Raw genomic sequence first — 18961 nt, 5'->3', positions numbered from 1 at the left:
GAAATGACCTCTTCCTGGTCTGGCTGGCTCTGTATTTGATAGTCTCCTCCTGAGACCCAGCACCCTCCTTCCTTTCTGTCTACACGTTAACCTCTCCCTCTTCCTACCTAAATGTTTCCAAACAGGTCTGTCTGCTATTTTCCCCCTCCAGACCTCTATCTCTGGCTCTTGTTACTCTTCGAAGCCACTTCCTTTTCCTTCCCTCCCCTTCCCCAGCAAATGTGGAAGGAGCCACTTCCCCACTCCCCAGCCCCCTGCAGTACTGCTCCTACGGCTGCCCTCACACCCAGGGAGCTCTTCCAGAATCACTGTAGCTCAGTGACCTGTCCATTCCCTCCACAAAGGTTGCCCATACCTCTCCCACACTATTTGCCCCCGAGACTCCTGTGTGCCTGCTTTTTCCTTCCAGACTCCTCTATGTCAGCCCTTCTCAAAGCCATCTTCTTTTCATATGCTGATCCCCACCAGCCACATCAGCCTCAGCAGACACCTATCTTAGCTCCTCCCAAACCTGTTTCCCAGGTTTAGTGCCACCCTTGCCCTAACCTCTGGTAAATGACACAATTTTTCTAGGGACCTTAAGCCACCCCATTTCCTCCCACCATCTCTGTTCCTTCAGTCACCAGTCTCTCCATTCTGACTCCACCCTGCCACCTAATCTGTTCTCCCAGCCATACCTTAATTCAGAAACCTGAAATGTTTCATTAGCCCCCGACCGAGGATCTCCCTGCCAAGTTCCAATTCCACCCCAACCTACTGACCACACTAGACTCATGTGCAGCTCTGGCCATAAAACTTTCTTGCTTAAAAATATTTTACATGTCTTTTTTGTTTACTAAATAAAGTCGACTCTTTAGCTTGAAACACAGGGAGTTGAATGTGGCCCCAGACTAATTCTGTCTTCATGGACTGGACATGAAGAGCAGTGATTAAAATCTAGAACTGACTAGCCCAAGCTCCTAGCTCTGCCCCTTTGTAGCCTCAGCTCCTCATCTGGAAACAGGGCTGTTGTGAGGAATAAATACGTTAGTTCCTCGGCTAGTACTTGATATACAGAAAGCACTCAGCAACTGCCACTTATTATTGCTATCACTGGTATCATTCTTTCCCGGGTAAAACAGACTATTTCCTTCTCTCTTCTGCTGTCATCTCCTCAACCTGGGGGCCTCTACGCCAAGAAAAACTTTTATCCAATTCTGACCCATACTTCAGAGCTCAACTAGAACACATTTCTCCCTTCTTGGACTTCCTAGGCAGTGAGATTCTTTGCTTGCTCCAAGGGCTCTGAGCAACAGGACAACTCTGTGACAGCAAGGCCAGGCCACCTCCTACTAGTCTGCTTCTCCAGTTTGCCTTGCCCATGCCCTGTTTGCCCTTGAAGATTTGGATTCTTTGAGAGTAGGGCTGTGAGTTGAGAAGAGCCATTTGGGGTCAGTTTCACTGGCACAGAAAGAAGCTCGCTACACAGCTGTTGAATAATCCCATCCACACAAGCTGCCCAGGACGGAGTTTCTGCCTTCCAATGCCTGCCTGCAATCCTTGTACCTCTTCTAATGCCACCCCCAGCCTCTCACCCCACAACCTGATGGCAAAGTTATTGCTAAGACTTACCATTCCAGAGGCAATGCCTTTGGCAAACCTGACCTTCTGCTGCCAGGGGAAGGGGTCCTGCAGGATAGGAGAATGTCCATCAGAGAATGTTCGGCCCTGTCCTGTTCATGGTCCAGACCCCATGGGTCAACGTGACCTGCCACTGACCCCTCCCTGCTTGTGCCCAGTCCCACTCATCATGGCAAAGCAGTGAGACTCTCTGACCATGGTAGTTCCAGGGCAGTGGTGATATAGAGGTCCTACCAACAACCCACCAGGGCTCTTGGGGACGAACAGGGTGATATACTCACCACACTACGCACAAAGTCCTTCAGTGTGCCCCCCTCAATGTACTCTGTTAAGAGATTTAGCTTCTTGTCTTTATACAGCACGCCAATGAACTTGAGCACATTGGGGTGGTCCAGGCTGCGCATCACCTTCACCTGGGGTGGGGAAGGCCAAAGAGGGTGGGTGGTTACTTCCCACTATGTCTTCCTCACCCTTTCCCTCCGGGGGGTCAGCCTGACCAGTGTTCCCAGCATCTCCTACCACCTAGCTTATCTGATGGGGAAGAACACCACCACATGGATGGGGAGGCCCCACAGACCTTACCCTTAAGATACTGCCTTTCTAGGAAGTGCCCTGGGGTGGGGGCTGTTGGAGTGGCCTGGAGGGCAGCACCTGGACCATGGGTGTACCTAGCTGACTTGATAAAGCAACTTGGGAGAGGTAGTAAAAACTGTGAAACTGCTCAAGGAGTGTCAGTTCTCTAAGATACCCCATTCCAGGCTCCCTTAGCAGGGTGTTCGGGTGATGATTATAGTATCTAGTTGTACTAAGTTGGTCTGTTTTCATGTTTATCACTCCTTTACCTTTGAGCACCTCTGAACCACACCTCATTTGTTACTCTATCCCTTATACCCAGCTTGTGCTGTCTTTAGTACGTGTTTATTGAACAAATAATAATGCTGTAATTCAGAGGGGCAGAAGCGTTCCTCTAGTGCACTTTTCTGCTTGGCCTTTAAGAAAATGATTCCAAACTAAGTTTCCTCTTGAAACCATTATTTAATAAGGTCTTCCCTCTTCCAACAGTGACACCAAACTCCTAACCCCACTGCACCTTCTTACCTCAGTCAGAAAAGTCTTCTGTGTTTCCTCATCACACCGAATTAATTCCTTCATGACCATCACTTTGCCTGTAGCTTTGTGTGTCACCTACAAGGAAGGCAATTGTTATGGGTGCAGAGACCAGAGGAAGTTCCAGGAAACTGAAAATCTATGCAACTGGCTATCCCATCCCCTAGATACCCTGAGCCAGATCAGATGGACAGAGTTCATGTGTAGAAGACATGGCATGAGGCACCAGGGGACTCAGAGGAGAGCATACCCTCTTTCCTAGAGAGCTGGACATGCACAGAGGAGAGGCAAGAATCCAGAAAAGGGAAGTGTGGACGGAAGCAGGAGGGGACGCTTTCAAGCCAAGCAGGGGCTCTGGTAATCTGACACAGGAGTGAGTCCCTTAGGTGAACAGAAGTCTAGGGGCAGGAAGGTCAGTGCCACAAACATGCGCCAGAGGGCTAGGTGGGTCAGGGGTGAGCTCTCCAGCCCCAATGCCCCAAAAGCTGAGACACATGGCTTACCTGACCCCCCCTCCCAGCTCTCAGTAGAGGAGGAGGAGAGAAAGAGAGAGAAGTTAGTCCCCAAAACTGTTCATCTGGGAGGCAGGAGCCACTCCTCCGTGTGCTCCCTGCAGCATGCCCAGCACTGAGGCCTCTAGGTGCCTAAAAACACCCACTGACCGGAGGCGGGAGGGCCATGGGCACAGCTCATCCCAACCCAGGTCTCACACCATCACCTGCAGCCAGGAAGGAGGCCTGGTGTCCTGCAGGGTGTAGGGTGAGACCACGTGGTAAGATTTCTCGAAAGAAGGTAAGAGAGGAGCATGTTTAGGGGCAGAGGAGCAGAGCAGCTGCCACCTGTGCTTACCTTGATGGCCTGCCCAAAGAAGCCCTTCCCCAGGACCTCCCCATGGATCAGGTCACACGGCCGGAAGATTTGCTGGGAGTAGCTGCTGGAACAACGCAGGGATTCTGAGCGGCTAATGTCACGGCTAAACAGCAGAGGCTCCTTTGGGGAGCTGGGGCCAGGGGACTTGGAAATGCTGTTACTGCGCCTGAGGATGAGGAAAGGAGGAGGTAGGGTAGGGTGGTCCTCACAGACCCACCAGGAAACCCTGGGTGCAGGAACTTCAGGGTCACCCCATCCATTCCAGTGTCTATAGTTTAGGTGCTGTGATGGGGTGAGGAGTACATCAGACAGACATGCCATTTGAGTGCTGCAGACATCAGTTTAAGCATAGTAAAAACACATTTAGAGTGGGAACCCTGAGGACTTCTCATCTGGAATGACTGACTAGATGCTACTGGCGTATAGTGCTCAATACATGGGATTATTGAAGAGGATGCTGCACCTTCCATGTCTGCTTGATTCAAGGCACTAACTGGGTCAGAGTGATAGCCTACTGGCATCCAAAAAATGACCAAATGGGATTTTAGATATTTTGCACCCCTTTGTATCGGTCTACATTTCCTGAACTTTAAAATAATAAGCATGTATAATTTTTGTAGCAATAAAGCCAGTATGTTTACATTTTTAAAAGCGGCCAGAAATAGTTAATGGTTGATGACTGTTACTTTGACTCCCTAAAGAAGGGACAAGATGGCTGAAATCCATAGCACTACAGGTAGACTACAACCCCACAACCTTCTCTCTGGGAACACTCTTATTTCACGTGGGCGACCTGGAAAGGACGACCCGCAGCTCCCCAGTCCTTGTTCTGCTGCTCTGTTTCTTGCCAAGTGTGCCCACAGAACACACAAGGTGAGCTGCCCCCTCTCCTGCATGACAGCCCTCCAGATATCTGAATAGCTCTCTGGCCACCTCCTCACCCCCTCATCTTCTTTTTTCTAGGCCACGCATTCCCAGACCTTCTGTGCCCCGCTGGTGCCCTGCCTCCACCAGCCCGCTCAAGCTGACTGAGGCCAAGACAGCAGTGAGGAGTGACAGGAGCCATTGAAGAGAGGGCCCTATTTCCAACGGATGCCGGCCAGGAGGGCCCTGAGTGATTCAGTCTGTCTGGTCAGGAGGGCGGATAAAGAACCTGATTCCCAGTGATACTAACAACATTGAGTGCTGAATCTATGATGGCACTGTGCTACTTGGCATCCTTTCCCTCACTGAATCCTTACATAATTGGTGAGACAGTCACCTTTATCTTGTAACTCCACTTCACAGACGCAGAAAGAGGCTAGGAGAGATGAAGTGATTTGTGAAGGGAAGGAGCTCAGCTTGAAGGTGCCACATGAGTGTGTCTGCCTAGGATAGCCAGTGCTCCTGTTCTTTCCATCTCCCTACTTGGCAATTTTAGGCTCCCTCCCCACAGACCTAGATAACTTTGAGGTTCCAGTTGTTGATCCCTTAAATATAAAACAATTTGTATTCATCTCTTGCTTTAAAATTTTCAATGTCCTTATGTATACTTATTAACCCTATCTGTGCCCCTACTCCAGCCTCTGAGCCCCATGTCCCCACAGGCCATGCTGCCCTTCGGAGTCCAGCATCACTGCCTCCTATCCAGCTCAGGAGTTCAATGGACAGAGTCTGACCCTCCAGTTTCTAAGGAAACCTGGCAGACAGCTGGGTCAGATCATACACAGGTCTTGGATATGAACTGTGATCTCCATGAGGGGAGCTGGGTCAGCACAATCCTCGTAGCCTGTTTCTGGCCAGCTGGTTCTCTTTTTAAAGCCAGCTCTGCCTCATCTGAAGAATAGGGCATGGGACAGCATAGAAGCAGGGTAAAAGGTGGCACCTCAAGGAGCGTCTCCTTAGTGTTCCTTCCAGATTCTCTTTGGTGTCCAGGGTGCTGAGGGTGTGGGAGTGTCCGGCATTTTTTATGTGGGGAGAGAGGCGTGCATCCAGCCGCAGCTGGTCCAGGCGCTGGGAGACGGGATCATGTTCAATCAAGAGCTGAAGCGTCTGGCTCGTCTGGCTAATCGCATCCTCTACCTGTGGCCAAAAGCAGTGTAAGGTTGGCTCCCACAGACTGTCCCATGCCAGACCACCCACTGTCAGCCCAGATGATCCAAGTACAGTGTGGCCAATGCTCAACATGGTTAATGGTGGCCTCGAGCTGCCAGTAGCCCCACAGTGCACTCTGCTTGGCATCCTGTCAGCTTCCCCATCTGTGAGGCCATCCCTGCTGCCTGGGGAACGGGCCAGGCTGACGCAAGTCACGAGTGGTCACAGGCGCAGTGGCAAGACAAAGAGATAGACTAGGGATGGGGAAAGGTAAAGGCCATAGTTTGATTTCTCAGAGGTCTGTTCCATGTCCCACCCCAGCAAGACAGACTGGATACACACTCTACCTCCTCCACTCGGAGTGTGCGGACAGGCGTCCCATTGATCTCCAAGATGCGGTCCCCAGGGTGGATGGCATTGCGGTTGTTGGGACTGATGTGCATCCGGTTGACCCTGGGCCAGACAAAAGTTGAGGCAAGGCGAAGGCATCCTAAAAACATGCCTGACCAACTTCAGGTGTGCAAGGAAGGCTCACCAGGCTCCAGGCCCCTACTGGCACTCAAGGCCCAGGCCATTTACAGGAAAAGACCATTCACTCAGCAGCCTATGCCAGAAACCTGGAAGTCATCCTCGCCATCAGAGTTCCCTCACTGCTCCCGAATCCTCACCATCTTGGAGAATCCTACTGTCTATCACCACAGTTACTAATACTTCTCACCTAGATCTTGCAAACAGCCTCCTAACTGGTCTCTACATCTCTAGGCTTGCTCCCCTCCCACCCAACTTCCACACCAGTGATCCTTTTAAAATGCTAACCTGGTCGCTTCACTTTGTTACTTTAATCCCTCAATAGACCTGCTGAGTCCTCATAATCCAGGCCCTCCATGACTCAACAACCCCCTCTCTGGCTACTCCCAACCACCCAATTACACCAGACACAACCAGACTCCCACCTCTGCCCTTAACACGATTCCCTCTCTTCTTCATTTAATGAGGCTTTAGAGCAGACCTCACATCTTCCTGAGTTCCCCAATCCTAGTACCGCTCACCTATACTTCAAGCACCCAGGGCCTACCACACAGTGAGTGCGTGATCATGATTTAGAGGGTTGGCAGCCACAGGTGCCTCGATATTGGTATTGAGATGGACAGAGATTCTTTCCTCATCTGGTCTCTGGCCTGGACCTAGGATGTAATCTTAAACTCTTTTTTCCTCCTTTCTCTGTTCATCCACTCAAACCAATAAAATAATAATCAATAAACACCTACTATATGCCAGGCTCTGTTCCAGGTCCTGGGAATGCAGTACTGAACAAGACTAAGTTCCAGAAGGAACTTGTGGGGAGGACAGATGATAAACTAATATACATAATCAAGGCGGATAAATTCAAAGACCTAACATGATCTGAAACTTGACATATGAAAGGTGAGCAGTTCTGGCATTAAGTATCTGGTGGGAAGCAGCCTGGGCAGACAGAACAGTGAGTGCCATGCCCCATGCGTGGTTACAGCATAGTGAGCTCCAGGAGAAAGACACGAGATGAGGACAAAGAGAGCTCTGCATAAGACTGGAGTTCTGAGCTCCTTGAGGCCCATCTATGACTCTGCTCAAGAACTCTTCCACCAGGGTTCTCAAAATACTTACTCTTTTACTTGTACTGTGGTGGCGTAGTTGGAGCAGGCACTCTCCACGGACACGGAGAAGCCTCGCCTGCCCTCGGTGGTGGCCGGCATGGAGATGTGTGTGACGGAGTAGGGCAGCTGGTCCTGAACAGACTCTGTGGAGAGCCTCTCAAACATGGGTGCCAGCACCACGTCGTTGTGGCACTTCCCACTGGGGAAAGGAGCAGTAAAGGGGCTAAGATCCTGGAGCCCCACCTGGAAGCCCCCAGCGACCACTGCACTACAAGGCTTCCAGCAATAGTATCCATAGTCCCACTATTACCATTCTTGCCATGATCCAGCTGGCTGCTCAGAATAAGCCTGGGTTCCCTGGGGTGGACTGGGACTAGGGATGAGATGGCTTGGGTTCTCTTTGTCCTGCCTCTGACTGAGTAAGAGCCCAGCCCCCCTCTCCAATCTGGGCCTCATCCTGACTTCCTTTGTCAACCAAGGCAGTTGGACTGAGTGAGCTTTAAGGGGCCTTTGCCTTTAATGTTCTGGGATCCTTCTCTGAGAGCACCTTCCTAGCCATTCTCTCCCTCTAGGAGGACTGCAGGGCACTGTTGTTTTTCTCATAGTAGGTAAAGACAGAGGCCAGAGGGCTGTTAATCACCTTGCTTACAAGTTATGGAGCCGGTTAAGAGCATTGCTGTGATAGGAATTCAATGCTGATACCCCAGCAGTCTTTCCGCACAACTCATGTTACCCCTGTCACTCTCTCTCAGCCACTCTTGTAGAGGAGGATGGACAGAGGGCCACCATCTTACCAGTAGAGGGTGGCATGCTGCACCAGGGCATAAGCGTCCCCATCCTCAATGATCACCTTGCAGCTCATACAGGCAAAGCACTCTGGGTGGTACTTGAACTCCCCAGCCACCTGTAAGCAGGTAGGGAGAAAGGTGGTCAGAAAGAGAAAGTGAGTCCTCACTGCTGCTGAAGTGAGGATAGGGATGGGTGAGTGACCTCCAATCAAGGATCTCCAGACCCTGGTCATAATGTATCTTTGTATTTCCTACCTTAGAGGTACCAGTGGAAGTGTCAGGTTGGTGCCTCCCTTCCATTTCCAAGATTGCAAAAAACTGTTTTGATCTCAGCCATGAGAACAATTTCCCAGAAGTAATTATCCCCCTTAGACAGGCTCATAGTTTTTCCAACACAGGGCTGGCAAGTCTGTGACTAGGCTTAAAGCCTTTTGTCTAGAGCAGCCCATTTCAGAGTCTGCCAGCCCATTTCAGAGTCTCCCTTTCTGATTCCTTGAACACAACCTCAGTGTATCCTCCTCTCAAGCTGTAATGCTCTCCCTTACAGCCTTCATCCCAAATGTATTGTGTCTCCTCCCTGCCTGCCTACTCACCCACACCTAACACTGGACTGTTAAGTCTTTGAGGGAAGGACCTTACCCGGCACTCAAATATACTCAACAAATATCTGTTAAATAATTAAATAGAGAGAGAGAGAGAGGCCTTGGTTGATGGGAAGACCAGAAGATGCATGACCATTGGGAACCAAAAACACTATCAATGGATTCTGATGCCCAAGAAGGCAGAGATGGAGGGACTTACTTACCATGACAGGCCCTGTCATCAGCAGAGAACAACCATGGCAGAACTCCCCAAACTTCCCCCAGTAGTCCTTATGGCAGTACAGCTTCCCATCCTTCTCATAGTACCAGTTGGTGAGGGACTCCTGGCATTCTGAACACCTGAAAGGCAAGAGAAGAGATACTCTCCTGGATCTTTAGAATCCAGATGTTTCTTGGATCCAGTGTTTCTTAATCTCTTTGGGTCTTGAAGCTCTTTGAGAATCTGTTAAGGGCCAAGAAGCCTCTTCCATAAAAAAGCACATATAAGGAAAATGTGCATGTAATTTAGGTGTGGGGTATATGTGTGTCAAAGACTGAAGCCTAATCATGGCCTCAGTTAAGAACCTCTGGTCTAGAGAGATATCTCAATAAACTAAAGAAGCTCAGTCACCTCCATTCTTCAAAATGTACCCTTCAACAACATCACTAATATAGCATTCTTTCCCCAAAAACATTAAGCATAAAGAAACAATCAGGAAAATCCAGAACATGGGTCATTTGATAAGACAACTGGTCTTGAGTCTTCCAAAAAGTTATTGTCATGGGGAGAAAAAAGGCGCAGAGATTTAAAAGGCCTAGAGACATAGCAACTAAATGTACCACCTAAGCCTTGGAATCAATTCTGAATAGAAAAAGAAAACAGCTGTGAGCGAACTGAGGCAATCTGGACTATATGTTAGATTATATTGTGAAATTACTGTTAACTTTCTTAGATGTGATAACAATACTTTGGTTATATAGAAGAATTCTTAGAAGAAACATTAAAATAATGAAGGGTAAAAGTCAAGATACTTACAACTTAAACAGTTCAGCAAATATAAATACATTGCATGCACATGTGTGTGTACAGACAGACAAAGAGAAAGTTAACAAGTGATGAATCTAGGTGAAGGGTACATGGGTGTTCTTTAAACCATTCTTTCAACTTCTCTATATATTTGGAAATTTTCAAAATAAAACATTAGGGGAAAAAAACAAAACTCCATTAGAACTGTGTACGATGTACATGTTAGACCCACAGCTCCCTTCTCCTTCAGTCACCTGGTTGTGAAGCTCCACCTCTCTGTCAGGTCAGGTGTGTGCTCAGGTCATGTCTGCACAGACGAGCTCCTCCTCATTTCTGAGCCTCCCAACACCCAGACCTAAGAGCTCTCTGACCTGCTGAGCTCACACTGCCTTTTTCTTTCTAGTTAACAGACTCTCTATTCTTGTTGTCAAAGCCTCACACCACTCACACTGGTCATATCCTCGCTTCCGAAAGGCAGAATAGATCTGCCTCTTAGTTTAAATCTTGACCCTTTCATTTACCAGTTATGTCATCTTGGGCAAGTTCTTTCATTTCTCTAACCCAGTTTCCTCATTTGTGAAATGCACTACTGTGAAAGTGAAATCATATGTGCTAAAGCATACATAGTTCATATAAAAGACCTAGTACAGTAGGAAATCAGTAAGTGTTAACTATTAAAGATAATAATGGTAGCTCATATTATCAGCCACTTACTGCCACTAGCTGGGTAGCTTTGGATGACTCTTAGTAGCTTTTTCTAACTGACAAAATGTGACCAATAACATCCTACTACAAAGAGCCACCATGAAACTAAATCAGTTAATGTATGAGGAAAGCCTTTTGCAAACTGTGAGGGGCAAGGGAAGTGTATTATTATAGTAATTTGCTAGCCACTGAAGATATAAAAGATAGATATACAAGGTCCCCTACTCCACCTTCCAAGAGCTTATAATGGAGTTGGAGAAGAGAATGTCTAAACAAAAGTTAATTTAAACAATGCAAGGTGAGAGACCACAATGAGTGCTACTACTTTTAAGTACTGCAGGAGGTAGAGGAGGAATGAGTTGAAGAAACTGTATAAAAGAATGGAGAAAGCTGTGGAGCTAGGGAGGTCTACAGAAACAGGACCCTTGAGAATCCCTCTCTATGGAGTGTCCAATTTCCCTAGGCACTCAACAAACACTGAAGGCTTCTGCTATCAGCCACCCTCATCCTGTAGCATTTCCTACTTGTCCTATGGATGCTGAACTTCAGGGTCTTGAAAATTCAGTATGCCATCAAGAGTATGAATATGATATGAAGTACCTAGAATGGTACAGTGAGAACCATAAATTTTAGGAGGTTGAAGGGAAGACCCTTTCTGAGCATGTAACTCAAATTCCTCTCTGTAAAAGGTCTGCTGGATAAGTTCTGAATTGGGAGAAGAGAGACCTGGGTTCAAGTTCTTAGGAGCTACCTGCTCTTGGATAAGCCCCTTTCCCTCTCTGGGTTCAGTTTCCCCACCTGTAAAATGAGGGGTTTAGACTGTACCCTCGATCTCCTCAATTCTGTTCATAACTATATTTTCCCCTAGATGACCCAAGGTTCAAATCTCTTCACTACCACTTACCACTTACATGATCTTAGGTCAGCTGTTTCACTTCTCATTTGTGGAATGGTGATATCGCCTCCTACTTTCAGGGTAGAATTAAGTGAGGTTCTGAATGACTGTGAGGTGCCTAGAAGAGGGCTAGCACTAGAAGCAGGGGCTTCCTCCTTGTCTCCTATCTTCTTCACTAGACACTGTGAACTCCCTGAAGACAGGAACAGTGTCCCATTTAGTCTTGGTAGACTCAGCACCTAGCAAAGGGCCGGGCAGAGTAAGCCCTTAGCAAATGTTTCCAAACTGAAAATGGTGGGAATGGCAAGAACCAGCAGTCCTGGTGAGAGCACAAGGATTCTGTGGCTCATAGTCACCAGGTCCTGCCCTTCTCCGGTCGGCAATAGAGAAAAGCTAGTGCATACATATTTGTACCCAACTGCAGGCCTGGGTCCTGTTACACCCTTTCAATGGTATGTGCGCTGCAGGGCACAGGAGCACCGGGACACGTCCTCCTTTCCATTGCCAGTATCCTGCTTTTGTTTGCTCTAAGTGCCCTTGCCAGGCCCAAGAGAAGGAACAGGGAGGGAAACGAGTGCAGGCATGCAGGAGAGAGCCACGCCAGCCTGCTGGGAAGAACACCTGGCTGGAGTGCCCCATCACCAATGCACATGTGTGTCAAGAAATGCCTTCGAAGGGCACGGCCAGCAGCATGGCCGAAAGTCAGCCACCACAGGTGTTTCTGAAGAATGGTAAGGTGAACAGCTGATAGGAGGGCTATGAGTCCCCAAGCTGTTTTGATACAGAACACAATTAGTTCTTAGGCCACTGGAGAAGTTGTGTTTTTTTATTACTTTTTTTTTTTGGTGACATCAGTTAACGAAATCCAGTGTTTCAGGTGTCCAATTTAACAGTAAGGCATATACATATTGCATTGTATGTTCCCCTCCCATACTTAGATTTCTTTCTGTCACCACATATTTGACTTCTTTTACCCCATCTATCTCCCTCCTCCCCCTACTCCCCAGAGAAGTTTGCCATGGCAGACTTTCAGTTCTAGCTTAGATATTAACAACAGTTACTATTACTTGCTACTTGAATGCCAACCATATTCTAGGCACTCTATGAAGTGCCTCACTTATATACTTACACTATCTCTAATACTGATCACTGCAACGTGATTATTTCTGTTTCATAGACTCTATGAAGTGCCTCACTTATATACTTACACTATCTCTAATACTGATCACTGCAACGTGGGATTATTTCTGTTTTATACACTAGAAGACTGTAAAGCAAAGTCAAGTCACTTCTACAACATTGCCTAATACTTATAGCAGCTAGAATCTGAACCTATGCATACTTGGCTATGAAGACATTTTCATTGTACTACACCTGAGTAAGGTGGCACATCTACTAAACTGGGCCTCGAATTCTCGTCTATGAAAATAAGGAGGATGGAGCCCTGAGAACTCAAGTCCTTTTAGTGTTAACACTTTGTGAGGCTTTTCCTTAAGCCCAAGAACTGATTGTTAAATGGCAAGATTCTCTACCTTCATTTAGTCTACAACATTCCATTCCCCAGAAGTCTCTACCTTTTTAAGAAAAGAATCCAAATAAACTGGGCCTCGAATTCTCGTCTATGAAAATAAGGAGGATGGAGCCCTGAGAACTCAAGTCCTTTTAGTGTTAACACTTTGTGAGGCTTTTCCTTAAGCCCAAGAACTGATTGTTAAATGGCAAGATTCTCTACCTTCATTTAGTCTACAACATTCCATTCCCCAGAAGTCTCTACCTTTTTAAGAAAAGAATCCAAAATATACTCTGGAAATGTAAGATGCTACTTAAAAAAAAAAAAAAAAAAAAAATCACACCTCAGATTTTCAGAGGCCCTGGCCAAAATGTATTCTTCCCAAAGCAAAGAGATTTTTTTTTTTCCAGCTTTCAATTGTTGAAAGTTTCAAGTGAAAGTTAAATTTCGCCCTGGCTGCAGGCCCCAGGGCGTCCAGTATGGATGCAGCAGAACCCTGAACCCAGGGCCAGGGCCTCAGTCATGACACTCTTCTGAGCAGCCAGAGTGAACAAAGCTGAAATCCTTAGCCAGGGGATCACTGAGAGGCTCACATGCATGGAAGACCTCCAAAACTCCTCTTCCAAAGCACTTCAGACGGTCTGGGCAGATACAAAGGGCACCAAACCTGGGCAGTCAGTCCAGTGGGCAGCTCAGATCTAAACCGAGGTCTGTTGAGTCAGCAGAGTTTTTAAAAAAGATAATCAGTTGAGATTCTCACAAATAACTCTTTTAAGGTCTATTTTCCTTCTCTGCCATTTACTATCTGTGTCACCTAAAACCAGTTAGCTTCATGACTCTGGACCTCAGTTTCCTCATTTGTACACTGGTGATGATAAACTCTCATGGAGTTATGAGAATTCGATTTTATACAAATGCCTAGCATGATGCCTGGCTCATGACAGGTGCTCAGTAAGTTTTCATTTCCCTCCTTCTCCTCTTTGAGAACACCAAGGGTGAAAGGAGGCAGACCGACCCCTTTTTTGTCTCATGCCCGAGCAATATGGACCTGCTTCTTGGCCCAGAACCAAACGGATTTCTGTAAGTAGAGAAGGTCCTAAAATGAATTATTTATCTAATTAGAAAACCAATACATTCTAATCAATCCCTATCAACTGGGAAATAGTTACTATGCATCTAGGATGTACAAGACCTAACAGGCAAGGTGCTATGCTGGGAGATGCCATGTGAGATAAGATATAGGCCCAGCCCTCAATCACATGTAAATTCTTCAGGCCAAATGTTTACAGGTAAATTTTCAAACTTATGTGGTAATGGAACCAAACAGTCATTATTACAATGGATTCACACAGGTTAAAGAACAAGCCCTTCCATGTCCTGGTAAAGGCCTGGCTGATGCCCAGCCTGAAAGTGTCATGGCTAGAGATGGGATGCCAACTCTCCCCAAGGCCCAGAGGGGCAGATATAACAGGGGTATATAGACACTGGTCCATCATAGCCCTGTCTTCTACCGCCAAAGATCCTATTACTACTATTCCTTCATGGAGACCCTGTAGACTGAAACAGGCTGTCAATTTAGCTCTAAATATTATGAAATAAATTGTTACACTGCTTTTAAAAATTAACCAAACACATAATGAGCCTCTGGTCAGCAAGAAATAAGTGTTATCAGGGTGCACTGATTCAATTCCAACTGAAAGCCAAGAAGCCTGTAGTTCTAAGTAATTTGTGCAGTTGTATTAGTTAAGGATAGAACCTTCGTTAATTGGAAAAAATGGAAAAGAGGTTGTGTGTCTCCATGGAACCACATGAGTTGTGGAGTTGGGAACCATTCACTTGATCTCAGCCCTTCATTTTTCAGATGAGGAGAGAGTCTCCCACAGGACCTTAGGCAGCTGCCAAATGTTACTGCTAAGTTGGGCAGGGTTAAGAATAATTTTTCCCTGTAAACATGGATTGCTTTAGAATATAAAGATGCACTTGTTTTCTTCAAGAGACAATGTGTAAACCAAACCCATTAAATCAGTGTTGGACATTAAGAGAAATGCTATTAAAAAATCCTTTAAAGACGTCAGACAAAAGTCAGTCCTTAATTTACTTCTTTTGTAAATCTGAGGTGTTTTCTTATTGAGAGCACACCTGCAATTGCATCTCACCCCTGACGTGAGTGGCAGTGGCAGAGGAAGACAATGTACTCTGCTAAGCATGGCCTGTCAGGCATGAGTGTACAGGGCACAGAAATTACATTCTTTATCCTTGCTCTCTGTTCCCTCCCCTTGCCGTTGTCACGCCTGATCATGTCCCCATGGAATCTAGTGCGTCACTTTCCTTGCAACCACAGTCTCGGAACTCCTGTGGACTTTGTACTCCCCCAGAGGCCTGGGGTCAAGGACTTAATTTGTTTCACAGAATCTGGCAAGGGTCATGTTCAGGAGCCCAGGAAGTCCAGTCCCCACGCTCTGCAGACAGTAAACTGGGGCCCAGGAAGGGAATAGGCACCTGGTCAGAAAGGAGTCCTTCAGGACACTCTGTAACAAAGGAGGGGGTTGATGGTGGAAGCGGCTTTTTGACCAGGCAGTGACAGTAGTGACTGATTAGAGTGATACCTGGGAGAGGGTCTGGGTGGTCCTTCCTGTGGAACAGAGCTCAATGTGCCTTCAGATGTGGCTTCAGGAATGTGACCTCCCATTTGGGGGAGGGGAGAAGGTCTATAGTGAGTCAGTCTGTCAGTACCCCCTGACTTCAGCTGGGCAAACAGACCTTGGGGTGGTGGGGATTGTCAGCTTTCCCAGAGGGGCTGGGGGAGAATAAGACGAAGAACAGGAAGACCAGGGTGACACTGGTGGCCTGTCCCTCAAAGGTCCAGGTTGAGAGTTCATTATCTGCTGTAGCTCCTGAGAAGTTTGGTCCTGCACCCAGATATTAAAAGGGGCACAGCATTCCTGGCCCCTAAGGGAACAACCCCTCCCCCAACTGCCTTTCCCGGATTAAGAATAAGAGGCATTAATGAGGTTCTAGCTTAAACTAGTGGCTACTTCAAACACTGGGCATCTTGATTCCACATGGTAAAACCTGCCTTCTAAACTCAAGATCAATTCATATCAGCTCTGCAGAAAAGAATCTCAGCCATCCCTTCGATGATATACCAGGCAAACTACAGGGGCCGTTTTTCTGTCCTCTCTCTGCTGGGAGAGGAAAACAAACCTAGAGCGCCCCTGGGAAAGGTGCAACCTTCTGAAGGATGAGAGAAACTCAGGAAGATGGAGAGGCTGCCCAGAAGGACCCCATTTTATCTCTGTTAAAACCAGTCGCCTCATCTGAAAAATGGGGACACAATGTCTTTAGGCTGTTGAGCGATCAAAGGATAAACTGCCTAGCAGGACGCCTGGTAGAGTCAGCACTGAGGACCGGTTCCCTTCCCCCTCCCCCAAATCCAGAGGCTTCTCACCACTCTACCAGTCCCGTAATTCCGTGAAACCACATGGTGTTCTGCTTTTCTGCCCAGGGCCTGGCCACCTGACTAGCGTCCCAGCAGCAAAGTCTGGGCATAGGGGTGGGTTGGGGAAGCCAGAAGGGAGAAGTGCGGCAGGACCACTAGTGAGGGGGAGGCAGCCCTTGGAACAACAGGCTGCTCCCAAAGAATGAAAACAAGCCCCACCCCAGCCAAGAATGACTCCATTCAAGAGGGACCCTGAGGGCCAGTAACCCCCGGGGAGTTTCTGTTGGAGGCGGGGTGGGGCAGAGAGCAAAGAAAAGCAGGTTTGAGGTAGTGAGAAAGCTTCCACACCTCCCTCTGAGTACGCCACAGAAAGAGGCCTGAGAGGTACTCAGGCCTGGCATGCTTGGGGGCTGGCCCTGCAGCTCAGGAACACTACAAAGCCAATTGCCCCAGTGTTAGAAGCACTTGCCCAGGCCTTTCCCTAGCAACTGAACTCCCCTGAGAACTCAGAAGCCCTAGGCCGGAGACAAATGTCCTTGCCATTAAGAATGCCTACCGAGTACCAGGCTGCCCACACCCAGACCGTGTCAGCTTCCACGCTGTTTGGCAAAACCTGTCCATCCTGCTTGTTGGGACAAATTCCTGGGCAGGCAGCACAGCCTGCAGGTAAGATATGTGAGAGCTGGAAGAACAGCACCCTATCTGTGTTCTTCCCCCAGAAGCAGTAATACAAGAGCAGGCCAGTCAGCAGCATCTTTTGGAGGCTCTTCCAGGTGTGTCCAGGAAGGAAAGAGAGCTGGAGTTCCCCAGGAGCTTCCTTCTAAGCAGATCCCTCACCTCACCATTCCCAGGACATGGTGGGGAGCCTTTGCCAGGCCGATTCTGTCTGGAAACAGCTTCTACTATCTTCTAATAGAACCCATGGTCAGAGGACAAGTGAAATCTGAGAAGCAGATTCAGGGAGGCCTCTGCCCTCCCCGAAGGACCAGGGGCCAGAAGAGGAGGTGGGGAGGGGGACTCAGAGCCCAACTCACCGAAAGGGGTCTCTGGAGGTGAAGTAAGCCGGGATGGACAAGTAACTCCCCATCTTCTTCCCACACCAGATAAACAAGCTCAGCTGCAAACCCGTCTGGGAGTGCCTCAGGCTGGCTGCAGACGGCCACCATGACAGGTCTGGGGCTCCCGGTACCTCTGGCTGCAGGCCTGCTGCCCAGCGCTCACCTCTCCCTCCGGAGCAGCCGGAGGGGCATGAGGACTGCGGGCCACTTGCCCCCCAGCAGATTCCCAAAGGGGCTCATGGCTGGAACGGCTCCTCCCCAGCTCTCGGAAGCTCAGGCGGCCCCTTGGGACTCCGGGAGAACCACCTCTCTGCGGAGGCTACACACGCACAGGCATTCTTGGGCAGGGGCCGGTGACTAGCTAAGAAAGAAGCGCTGCTGTCAAGTTAGCCTTCTTCTTCAGTCCCACCCCTGATGAGGGAGGGAGGGAGGGAGGAAGAGGAGGGGCTCCTCGCGGAACCGAGGTGTGTGGTTGGAGCAGCTATTAGGAAACAGACCTTGCAGGCAAGGGGTGGAGCTGGGCTGGAGAGAGGCTGTAGGCAGGCACCACAGACAATAACCAGGGTTGGCTGAGCGTCCATCCCTGAGCACAGGGCAGGAAAAAGAGTGAGCACATCTGCCTCCAAGTGTCTCCAGCCTGAGGAGCTGCCCAAATGGCAGTAACTCTGCTGGGAGGTAAAGAATAGCCCAGGATATCAGTTTCAGGCCAAGCCACACCCCCAGAAGTGGGGCCTCTATGGCAGGAGAAGCAGGTCCAGAGACCCAGGTCCAGAAAGCTGCCCTTTGGGCTCTCTGCTCCATGCAGGCATTGACTTGTTCCTGGCACTAGAGTCCCCATTCATCCTTTCCCTCTGCCTGGCCTGGGGACAGCCCCAAGAGCTGGCCAATGGGGGCTGCCACTCCCCTTCTGGGCAGAGCTGATGCAGATGAGGAAACAAGACCCAGAGTGTTAACTAACACCTAGTGCCTCTCTATGTGGCAAGCACTGTATAAGCACTCTCTTATTTCCTTGAGGTGGGAATTATCTCCACTTTACAAACAGGGAAAGCAAAGTACAGAGAGATTAGGTAACTTACCTAAGGGAAAGCAAGGTACAGAGAGATTAGGTAACTTACCTAAAACTAGTCAGTGGCAGGGCTGGGATTTAAATATAGGCCCATGTGACTCCAGAGCCAGAGATCTCAGGCCTTGAACTTCATTCTGCCTCTTCAAAGGGAAACATCTCCCTCAAAGCCCTTCTGTAAGTAGGAGAGAGCACAGGGACTGAGCCCAAGTCACCTGTCCCCTCTCTTTCATTTATTTGTTCTTTCCCAGAATACCATCCACTGGCCTCAGGAGGCAGGCAGTGGTGCTTCTTCCACTGTGTCCATGGTAACCAGGCTTCTCAAATTGAAAAATGGGGGATGATGGAGAACAAGGTCCAGGTGCCTGTGGGGATGATGGGCCTAGATATCTAGAATGGGAGTCTGTCTGAAAAGCCCAGCTATAGAGATACCCAAACCAGAGCCCACCATTGAAAACTCCCTTATCTCATCTGCAGAACTATTGAGGGAAAAAGCAAGGCTGCTGGAGAAGACTGGGGCACGTCCAGACCTCACTGTTTGACTTGAGGGAGTGAGACCAGCTCTCTCCCAGCAGGCACATGCTCCTCTCC

The 18961-nt window shown here is 48.4% G+C and overlaps 1 protein-coding gene across 3 annotated transcripts in view; it reads right to left on the bottom strand.

Annotated features, from left to right (window-relative positions):
• The window catches only part of LIMK2 (LIM domain kinase 2), a 52391-nt gene that overhangs the window by 7387 nt on the left and 26043 nt on the right, over window positions 1-18961 (bottom strand). Inside the window, exons 1-10 of one of the 3 annotated variants that reach the window (XM_025047673.1) lie at window positions 17471-17697; window positions 8898-9033; window positions 8099-8208; window positions 7315-7503; window positions 6018-6123; window positions 5462-5658; window positions 3577-3763; window positions 2719-2805; window positions 1902-2033; window positions 1612-1668 (exon numbers count right to left, since the gene is read on the bottom strand). In XM_025047673.1, the coding sequence (XP_024903441.1) occupies window positions 1612-1668; window positions 1902-2033; window positions 2719-2805; window positions 3577-3763; window positions 5462-5658; window positions 6018-6123; window positions 7315-7503; window positions 8099-8208; window positions 8898-9033; window positions 17471-17547 (1278 nt within the window). In that variant the 5' untranslated portion in view covers window positions 17548-17697. Of the gene's footprint in view, window positions 1-1611; window positions 1669-1901; window positions 2034-2718; window positions 2806-3576; window positions 3764-5461; window positions 5659-6017; window positions 6124-7314; window positions 7504-8098; window positions 8209-8897; window positions 9034-17283; window positions 17698-18961 lie in introns of those variants that run through there. The other 2 variants (XM_006904931.3, XM_015590944.2) reach the window with 2 other exon arrangements.

This window comes from Pteropus alecto, unplaced genomic scaffold (assembly GCF_000325575.1).
Source record: "Pteropus alecto unplaced genomic scaffold, ASM32557v1 scaffold190, whole genome shotgun sequence".
Taxonomy (NCBI): domain Eukaryota; kingdom Metazoa; phylum Chordata; class Mammalia; order Chiroptera; family Pteropodidae; genus Pteropus; species Pteropus alecto.
Note: the sequence above shows the minus strand (reverse complement) of the source record. Positions and strands in the feature narration are given on the sequence as shown.